The 10699-nt window shown below is 47.3% G+C and overlaps 1 protein-coding gene across 1 annotated transcript; it reads right to left on the reverse strand.

Moving 5' to 3' along the window:
* Positions 1–450: 450 nt before the first annotated feature.
* LOC311312245 (intracellular hyaluronan-binding protein 4) lies at positions 451–9567 on the reverse strand. Its single transcript, XM_084442129.1, has 8 exons — positions 9092–9567; positions 8374–8494; positions 7972–8121; positions 7503–7574; positions 6827–6907; positions 1984–2152; positions 1476–1673; positions 451–760 (listed from the first exon to the last, which is right to left on the reverse strand). The coding sequence occupies exons 1-8, from the start codon at positions 9375–9377 to the stop codon at positions 698–700; spliced, it is 1140 nt and encodes a 379-aa protein (XP_084298255.1). The 5' UTR covers positions 9378–9567; the 3' UTR covers positions 451–697.
* Positions 9568–10699: the final 1132 nt, after the last annotated feature.

A 10699-nucleotide genomic window follows, 5' to 3' on the forward strand; every position in this document is an offset into this window, starting at 1 on the left:
ACGCCCAGCGAAGGACCCAGCCAGGGATGGACCCCGCACAGAGACGGACCCAGCCAGGGATGACCCCTCCCAGGGATGGACCCCGCCCAGAGATTCACCCAGCCAGGGATGGACCCACCCAGGGATTGTAGATCTAACAGCCCCGGCCCAGCAGGTGGAGCAGACGGGACCTGATCCGATGGCGGCGGCGCCATGTCAGCGCCCAACTGGTCTCCTCACCACCTTGTGGACTATGTGTGATATCACAGGTGAACAGAATCTCTACCACTACTGAGACCTGAGGGATGGGATCATTCTCAATCAACAGAGGTTATTTTAAGTGGCTTTGGATAAAAGAGTTGCTAAATGACTGATGTAAAGTTGATGAAGACGTCAGAGAAACAGATGGCGGCAATAAACCCAAACTCTTTTTTGCATAATAAAATCCCCCAACAAGCCATGTAGATGTCAACAGTGCATTTATTTTTTTATAAACAGGTCACGTATTCATATTTCCCATTGCAATGACAGGCCATTCATAGGAGCTATACAGAGAGCAGATAGGAGCTCTGATAAATATACAGTCCTCAGGGATATATACGAGCCAAACCCGTCTGTGTGATTTCCCCCCCTTGGGAAGTGCAGCTGATTCCACTAAGGTCCAGTGCAGGTGACGGGCCACCTGTGCACCGGGCTGGTCCAGTACTGGTCCCATCCGTTAGGCCAAGGCAGGGAAGTCCTCTGGGTCGTCGTGGTTCGGCACACGCGCCTGGACCCGGGGCTGGGAGGAACAAAAATCACAAAGTCAACAAGCTGGCAAATTAAACACCCAAGCATGCCTTATTAAACAGCACCAGTGAAGATTCCACCAGATAGAAAACCCACATTACACTGTAGACATGCTGTATATACACACACACCACTTTGCATTCTGCACTGTTCATTTGCACGGACCTGTTTTTGCGCTGTCCTCTCTCGTCCTGCACCCCGTCTAATGTTCTCTACTGATCAGTGTTCCGCACCAACTGACCACAACAAATTCCTAAGCTGTGTTCTGAATCGCTCCCTCGTTCCCTCACTCCCTATATAGGGTTCACCATGTAGTGAACTACCTAGGGAACTATGTAGGGTACATGCACTGTTCCCTGGAAATCGAGGTGAATTGTGGGTAATAAATAGTGGACTATATAGGGAACGAAAAATTCCGTGGAGAATTCGGACATTACAAACAAAATGGCTGACGCCCTATATAGTGAATAGGGAGCGATTCTGAACACAGCTCTAATCTGAGTAAAAACTACCTGAATAAAAGTGATTGAGAAGCAGTGCAGGTTTATGAGCAGTCTCTACTGCCCTCTGGTGGCGAAGCTGACTCCTGATTGGGCTAAATCTCAAGCTACGCACACACACACATCTAGAAGCCGCTTTTTTTATCAGCTTTGTAACCTTGAAGGAGAGGCTTGAAGAGCGCCGCCGTGCCCCTGAGACAGTCATACCTTCTCGGGAGGTTTCTGCGGAGAGGTCGTCTCTGGCCGCGCAGCCGGCCCCCCACGGCCCCGGCCCCCTCGCCCGCCCCGGGCCCCGCGCGACGGACGCCCCAGGCTGCCGAAGTTGATCTCCAGTTTGGCGGTGATGTCGTTGGCGGGGCGGCGGAGCGCGGCGGCCTCCTCGTCCTCGGCCTCCTCGGCCTGCTCCTGGTCATGAGAAAACAAGCGCCCTCAGTCAACAGGACAGTTCAACAGCTCAACAGCAGCCAACCCCAGCCTGCATAGCAGAGATTACTTTAGCGAGCGGACGTCAGATGGTGGAATGCAAACTGCAGCCACATTCCAACCTGTTAGCCCCGCCCCCGTTCAGTTGTGGAGATCTGATTGGACAGGTAAAGAAAAAAAAAAAACCCTGAAGGCAAGTCAAAGCCATGGTGATATTGCTCACATGTCAAATCTCCTCAGACCTCCACAAGTGCACACGGAAGCTCAGGGTGATTTGGGAAGCAGTTCTCACCTCCAGCTGCTTCTTGGACTTGTGGATGACCATGGAGTTGGAGGGAACAGAGGTGTCGGCTTTGCGCAGGTTGAACTCGGCCTTGGGCCGGCTCTGCTGCTGCAGGGCCTTCCACTCGTCCAGAGACATCTCCACGGCCGGCTCTGCCACCGCCTCGCCCTCCGCAGGCCTGCAGGGGAACACGGGGTTACAAACGGGGGATGCTCCGGGCCTTGACCCCCATACAGGGTCTCACACCCTCCCTGGACCCCCATACAGGGTCACACACCCTCCCTGGCCTGGACCCCCATACAGGGTCACACACCCTCCCTGGACCCCCATACAGGGTCACCACCCTCCCTGGCCTGGACCCCCATACAGGGTGACACACCCTCCCTGGACCCTCATACAGGGTCACACACCCTCCCTGGCCTGGACCCCCATACAGGGTCACACCCTCCCTGGCCTGGACTCCCATACAGGGTCCAACTCTTATTCACTAGCCAATGACTGGTTAAAAAAATCTGGCTGGCTGGTACATTTTTCATTTTCTTTTTTCGCCTGTCTGGTAAGACAAAAAGTTACATTTGGACCCCTGCTAGTAGTTAATGTTACTACTATCGTATGCACACTAGCCTACTATAATATTGATTGAGAATCACGTGAGAGCAAAATGACCAATTGTAAAAGCAGCAAATACCGTATTGACCCGAAAATAAGACGACCCACTTGTTCAAGACTCGATTTTTGTAAAGGACTTTTAGTCTTCACCAAACACCAAATCTTGTTTTTATAAAGAAATGTGTTTTATTGGAAATAATGATAAAACACATTGAATATGGTAGGCTGTTAATTCTCTTTTATGAAAACAAACTATAGTCTATCTGGTATTTCTAACACCAATGACCGGTAGGCCATCAATCACAGTGAGAAAACCATGTGGCCTATCTGACGCAGGCCTATCTGACGCAGGCCTATCTGACGCAGGCTTAATGCAGTGACACGAGGAACCTACAAAAAAAACACTTTAAGAACCTAAATGATCAACAAAACAGGCAGAATACACGATCATATCACATGATTACCAGACTCAGATCCCATTCAATTGTAGCTTGTGTGTATTTAAATAAGTCTCTACCTCTCCGTCAGGCTGGTCTCTCTCTCTACCTCTCCGTCAGGCTGGTCTGAGCCCCAGACAGCCATGCAGAATCTTTCCCCCTTGCGTGCGAAGTCTGGGCCCGTATAGTCAAAGCCTTCATGTCTCCCATGCACACGCAGATTAGGAGCTGTGCTTTAAAAAGTCTTTCATTTTGTTTTGTACATGAATGTTATCATGTGGAGGAAAATAAACACACACCTAGGGTTCTAGGGAGATGCTGATCACGAAGTAGAAACAGGAAAAAAGTGTCGCTACTCTAACTCTTAATAGAAATACATTTCAGCCTTCAGGCCTTCTTCTAGCAATGAAAAAAGGACATGTCAACAATATGAAGTCTATATTCATGTCCATGGGAGTCGTCCATCCAGACTGTTATTCTTGTTTAATCATAGGCTAAAACGGGTTTGGATTTTTCCATTGTATCGTGACCGTTCTCATGGCTTAAAGGAGAAGGCTCTTTTTCAAGAACCTGGACCTTATTTACGGCATTTATAAGACGTTTGACTCACCGAGATAACTTTGGTGTAATTCGGAGGCCTGTAGAAGAAATTTTAAATCCAGCGTGGGCCAAGTATATCCATGTAATGACAGCGGACGGGGCACCAAGAATGGAGCTTCTAAAAAAGGTATTTTCTGCCGTGAAACGGTTGTTTATCAATCTGTTTTTATGAATCGCTAGTTGTGATTCCATAGAGCGAGGGCTTGTTGTGGTTTTCACATGCCTCTGTAATATGATCTTTAGAAACGTCTTTAGAAACGAAATAAAAGCTTTCCCACTTGCTCCAGCATTCATGTGCACAGTGCGCAGACTGGCTAATCTTCATCTGTAGGCTACACTCACGGCTCACATTCTCTACTCTACGATCGGCTTGTTGGTGCCTGGAATATTGTGTGCATCATGGCTGAATATTTATCAGATTTTGAGGATATAGAAGATGACTTAGAATATGATGGAAGCCGATCGTTGCGTAGAGAATGTGAGCCGCGAGTGTAGCCTATATACTTGGCTCACGCTGGATTTTAAATTTCTTCTACAGGCCTCCAAATTACACCAAGTTATCTCGGTGAGTCAAAAGTCTTATAATATGCCGTAAAAAAGGTCCAGGTTGTCGAAAAAGAGCCTTCTCCTTTAAGGATATTAGTTGGCTTGTTTAATTTACAGCTTGAGTGTTTTTTCAAAAAATGTGGCATTCAAAATAAAATGAAATTTTTTCTGGGTGGTTATATTTCTGCCAGTCTACGCATAAGCTGCAATAATATTGCATACTGTGGTGCGGTGCCACCCTTTTGTACCGCTGGGGAAATGTATTCACCACGACAGCCCTAGTGCTTAAAGTCCAGGTTAACCCAGTTCAAATTTTTATGAGCTTCACACACCACAGGAAAACATGTCATTAACCACCCAGCCAAATATGAGTGATTAAAAAGATCGCTAAGTATATAAAATAAGGCTTCAAAATCGGTTAAAAATCAGCAGCATTCTCTGGTCTGAGACTGTGGGGGCGTGTCTGCTGAAGGCACCGAAGCCACACCCAATTGCGTGGGGAGGGGGTGTGGAGGGAAGAACCTGTCAAATAGTACCGTTCTCTGGTCTGCCTATTGTCACACTGGCACGCCGTCTCTTTTGTGGTAGGAAGGCACAGCTTTGTGAAAACAGAGGAGTTGAAATTACACTTGTCTAATGAGTCAAACGCACAGATGCTTCCTCCTAACCTACCTCCTGACAAACACAGGTAAAACTGTAGCTACTCTATACCAACGCGCCAGTGTTACTGCCCTTAGATGCAAAATACAAAAACAGGCAACGAGGAATGTATGAGTCTGACCCCATTTTCTCCCTGCCACCTCCGGACCCATTCCTATCCCTCCCAGGCGATTCTGTCGTCCCTTGGGATCAATGGAAAAAGTTGTTTAAAATGTACCTTTTAGTCACTGGCTTGAACAGCGCTGATAGCGCGAAGAAGCGTACACTACCGGAGTTGATAATCGGGACAGACTCATCCACTCTCGTTGGCAATGTTATGTGTGAGAATAACGAGCACTCGGCTTCAACTTTCCCGCAACATATCCAACAGAACTGGAATGTTCAGCCAGTAGCCGCCGAGCACCGCTTCACAGGGAGAGGGTGCGTCTTTCTCCAGCTGGTCTACCTAACCATCCCCCTCGCTCCCGCCTCCCGGTCTCCCGCTGGAGAAATATACTGTAACCATTACCGGTGAACCCATATGCACATCAGGTGCCACAAATATGGCAGGCAGTTTCTGTATAGTTAACGCTTAGTCATAATATATCATCCGTAACGTTATTTGGTGGGTGGTCGCCTGTTCGGTGCTGCTAGCTATATGTTAGCTAGACAAAGGTTATTACACACTCCCATCTGCAACAAACTACATAGCTAATGTTAGCTATAATTCCTCCTAAGATTACATATAATTCATCATAGCTGACATTACCACATAAATGTCAAGACACATATTTTGTAGATTAACGTAGCAGTGTATTTTCCTATTGCTTACGTTACCTAGCTAACGTTATAACGTTAATTAGCTATAAGCACACAAGGCAGCGGTGTCGGCACCAAAGGTTGATGCGACAGGAGGAGAATGGAGGCCGGGGAGGGAGATGGTTGGCTCCGCCGAATTCACCAGGACCAGTCGTGAGTCTGTGAAACCCAAAAGCCTCATATTATAATTGCAGAAGCTTTCGGGAGTTAAATGTTTGCTGCAGAGGCGGGCGCTAGCGGTGACAGACTCCTCTGTAACACCATGGCTCTTCAAAAATGCTAACCATTTGCTTCTCATTTCAGCTTTACTCGGGAGTTGAAAGAAGGAGACCTTATCATCCCATTCCTGCTGGCATCCAAGAAGGATGCATTTTCGTTTAGTTTTATGCATAAGCATTGCTAACTAAGAAAAACTAGCTAATTAAATTAATTTTACTGCTGGTTAAAACTAGCTAATTCTAGACTCAATTGAGCAGGAGAACCGAAGATTCAAATCCGTTCTAGCTTTATATAGTGTTAGGGCGGGGATATGCTAAGAATACCGCTCTACGTCAACAAGTACCGTTTTAAGCCCGCCCAGAAAATCCAGAAATCAAAACTGCTGGTCTAACTTCACAATTCAGTACTACACATGGTTCATCCCATTTTTACATGTCATCAGCAATGCATCACTAACACACAGAATGTGTTTTCAAGCAAATCTCTGATTTTGGTTAACTGGGACTTTAAGATGGAGGATCCTGGTAGTACTTCTTGAAGAGGTGAGCTTTGAGCCTGCAGCGAAAGATGGGCAGCAACTCTGCTGTCCTGACGTCAGTGGACAGTTCATACGACAGGAGCATGGTACTACTGGGGGGTGGCTGTAGCTCAGTTGGTAGAGCGGGTCGTTCAATGATCGAAGGGTCAGTGGTTCGAATCCCAGCTCCGACTGTCCACATGTCGAAGTGTCCTTGACCAAGACACCTAACCCCAAATTGCTCCCAATGAGCAGGTTAGCACCTTGCATGGCAGCTACCGCCATTGGTGTGTGAATGTGTGTGAATGGGTGAATGAGAGGCCATTGTAAAGCGCTATATCCCGCTAAGGTGGAAAAGCGCTATACAAGTGCAGTCCATTTACCATTTATTGTTTTTAATCAGAGATACTGTGTGATCTGATTGGATGATGCCGTTGGTCGGCCACATGGCTAGCGTCTCACTCACTGATTGGCTCCGGCCTCGGCAGGCTCCGTCCCCTCCTCTCCCTCGGCGACCTCTTCATTGGGAGCGCCGTCAGCCGCCGCGCTGAAACAGACATCAACTCAATTCAAAATGATCATATACATTTCTAAAAAGGATTCCCTCATCCTTCTTTTGCTGAGAACCACCATCTTCAGAATGCTTAGTTCTGTCTTTCTGCTCGTATGCCAGTCTGTTGTCTAGTACTGTCCTTGCTTTTTGTCGCTGTAATCTGTCTTGTATTCTCTCTGCATTTTGTATTATATTTTTATTTCTCGTCTGTTAATTAGTATGTTCTAAATGTGTATGAAATGTCTTTTTACTGTGTTGTTTATGTAATATTTTCCTAATCTGTTTTTTAAACAACTTTCTCACTGTTTTTATCCGGCACTTAACATCTTGCCCAGGGACAGCAGTTGAAAACTAGCTACTCAGCTAATACTGGCACATTTACTATGAGGGCTCATTCACTAAAATGTTCCTAAAATTGTTGATTGGTGTGCATTGTCCCTGTATAGAATAAACTGAATAAAGTAAGTAAGTTGAGTCTCTGTAAAGCGCATTGTGTTGCCTCTGGGTATGAAATGCGCTATACAAATAAAGCTTTGATTGATTGATTAAGTTGAGTGTGTGAGCAGCCACAGAGCCAGGGGCCCCTCACCTCATGTGGTCTCTCATGGAGCCCCAGTTCCGCGGGCCGCTGCCCCCCCTCTTCTCCTCTGGCCTCACGCCGCTGCAACAGGACGTCACGTCATTAGGCCTGAACCTCAACCTCAGCTATAGACCCTTTTCCCTGCAGCCATTTTGACATGTCATAGCAGGGTAAATAGGGGTAATTAATAACAGTAATTACATCTCTGTTCCATTTAGGGTTTAGCTGCGCCAGGGCCTGATATTGTGCATGCTGACTGACTGGAATGACTGAAACATTTGAATCTTAAAAAAATACACAATAAAGTCGTCAATAAAGTCGTCATTCATTATCAATTACACCTGTGTTCACCCTGCTAAGGCATGCTGGAGAAAGGGCCTATTCAAGCTGGTACAGCGACTTTAATCTACAGTATACTAGCAATGGTGTACTGGTAACGTTGACCCAACACAGAACCAGGGAGGAGTGATGCTCTCACGTTCGATCGCTGCCGCTGTGGCGTTCAAACTCCCGCTTTCCTCTCTGGTCAAAGCCGTCCGTGGACCTGAACTGGCCGACCCCACGCGCGCCTCTGCCTCCACCACGTCCACCGCCACGGCCCCTGGGTCCACGCTCTCCCTCCGCAGGCCTGGGGGGGGGGGGGGGAACGGTCAGTCAGAAGGGCCCTAGCAGCCGCAGGCTTCTGGACACCTGGTTTAAGTGAGACTAACAGCTTCACCACTCACTGGACAGCCAAGGGGAGCTTTGACAGCACATGGGCCCCGGTGGCCCAGTGAAAGATTAAAAGGAACAGGGACAATGACCTCCACATGAGTGTCAGGGGCTAGCTTGAATCCTAGCCTTCGCTGCTTTGTGTTTAGCCTTTGTCACTAGGTATTACCTTTCAATGGAGAATCCCAGGGAGGCCTCATTGTCATCGGGTCTCCTGTCCCGGAAACCAACACGCCTCTCACCACGCTCCTCTGCTGGTCCCAAACCTCCGCGAGATGTGACCCTCTGGCCTGCAAAACGAAAAACGGCTCAATAACCAGTTCCGTCTGAGCGACCCAGCCACTAATCCTACATCTGTATTACTTGGGTCCAATAACACACGGCTCCTCAATAATCAAGACCACCTGGCTAACCTGCTTTGTAGTGGTGCACATGCATACTAACTGAAAACAACGTTAATAGAACAGTCCCCAAGTTTTTGTTAGAAGTTAATGAGCAGCACACAACGAAACATAAGTCCTTAAGTGTCGCTAACTAACATTTGTAGTGAAATGTAGATCTTCCACCGGAGTCAAGGGACCATGCATTTCGGATCGCTAGCCAAGTTAGCCCTCTAGCTAGCTAACCACCAGCATGGGCGCACGGGACCCAGCACGCGCAGGCCTAGCTAGAAGCTAACTGGCATCAAGCCAATTAAGACAGGCCCACCGCGAGTTAGCTAGCATTAGCACATCAGAAACTAGCATGAACTAGCTAGCCAACGTTAGCTACCTTCCTAGTAATAGCTAGAGAACGTGCACACATTTAAGACACCGACAGCCAACTTAATGGTTCCCAATTGGCTAACGTTAACGTTAGCAGACTATCCAAATCTAATTTAACGTTACCTTGTAAACTTTTGGTCTGAGCAGAAATGTCGCCTCCACCACCACCACCACTGACAGGAGCTCTCCTGTCTTTCTGGGACTCCTTCTTTACAGGTGGTTTGGTGGTGGCAACTTTTTTGGACTCATCCTTCTTCTTTTTCTTCTTTTCCGCTTGAGCCTCACGAATGATATCGAAAGGATCAGCGGCGTCGTCGTCTAAAAGCTGACCAAAGCGGTTGTTCACGGCACACCCAAACCCTGCACTTTCAGCTACATCGGCGGTGGGATCTTCGACTATACCCTTCATGTTGAATTTGAGAATTTGTTTGCAAAATCAACTTGCAGGAAATAGATGCAACGCTAAATTTACTGCCGTTTGTGCGAGCCAAACAAGTCAGGAACAATCATTTCTACCAACCCACGTTATTAAACTACAAACATTGCTAGCCTGCTCTCATCTGTTCAGATACCGCACGCCAGTTAGATCTACATGAGCATCAACAGGCACATGTGGTGAGTTCAAAATGGCGGACGACTTAAACGCCTAACCTTAACACGCCCCAAATCATTACAATGGCAAATCTTAAAGGGGTATTTCAACGAAAATGCACACTAACTTGGTAACTTTGTAAACATTGATATTCATTAACCACGGCTGACGTGACTGTTGTTGATTGATACAACTGTAATTCCACTGTGTATCTCTTTCTATCGTTGGTCTAACTGTTAGCATCTACAATGTTTGGATTTGCTGTACTGAGCTGAATGTTCAGATAGCATCTGCCCAAGGGCCCAACAGAAGATGTAAGCCTAGCTCGGGAGGTGGAGCAGCTGGCTGGAGATCACAGGTCTCCGGTTCGATCCAGGTCCTGCCTGTGTGCCCAAGTGTCCTTGAGCAAGACACTGAACTCCACAATCGCTCACGTGTGACACATTGGCACAGGTCTAGTCTTGACTCACAGCAAGGCTCCGGGCCTTTCTGTGCAGAGTTTGCATGTTCTCCCCGTGTTCGCAAGAGTTTCCTCCCATAGAACTCAATACGAAAAAACATGCAGAAGAACAGATGCTCTTCAGTCCGGTCCCTGACCAGGACCTGGACTGAGCACTTGGACTTGGTCCCCGGGCGCCTTGAATGGTGGCTGCCTGCTGCCCCTGGAGGAGGACAGCTGGGATAGGAGAAATGCAGGGAACAATTTCCACCGGCGACGCCTGTGTGTGTGTGTGTGTGTGTGTGTGTGTGTGTGTGTGTGTGTGTGTGTGTGTGTGTGTGTGTGTGTGTGTGTGTGTGTGTGTGTGTGTGTGTGCCGTGTTGCCGCTCACTGTGTGTGCAATATGTGTGTGTCAGTGTGGCCGAATAATTCACAACAATTCAAGATCAGTTTGGTGATTGGCTATTGTTTTTCCACTATCAAATCACTACAATGCATAAAAACCACATTTTACCTGATGTCCCACATTCCCTGAACTCACGCATAATTTAATTTAGGTTGTGACAAAAACACAAGTAGGCATGAAATACTTGAGTGAATGAATCAGTCTTTAGTAGCACAACATTTTAATAACAAACAATGGAGACGTCGCCCGTTGGTGGCATATCTCATTTACAAAACACATGCATCAGAATTTTAC

Source organism: Borostomias antarcticus, assembly GCF_949987555.1.
Source record: "Borostomias antarcticus genome assembly, chromosome: 8".
NCBI lineage: Eukaryota > Metazoa > Chordata > Actinopteri > Stomiiformes > Stomiidae > Borostomias > Borostomias antarcticus.

Bases quoted from the DNA above. Each gene is read 5' to 3' on its own strand.
- LOC311312245 (XM_084442129.1), bottom strand. From the start codon at position 9,377: ATGAAGGGTATAGTCGAAGATCCCACCGCCGATGTAGCTGAAAGTGCA. The intron at 8,495-9,091 runs GTAACGTTAAAT...TTCGTTTTGCAG, and splicing joins TCAGACCAAAAGTTTACAAG to GCCAGAGGGTCACATCTCGC. The intron at 7,575-7,971 runs GTGAGAGCATCA...GTCCTGTTGCAG, and splicing joins CACAGCGGCAGCGATCGAAC to CGGCGTGAGGCCAGAGGAGA.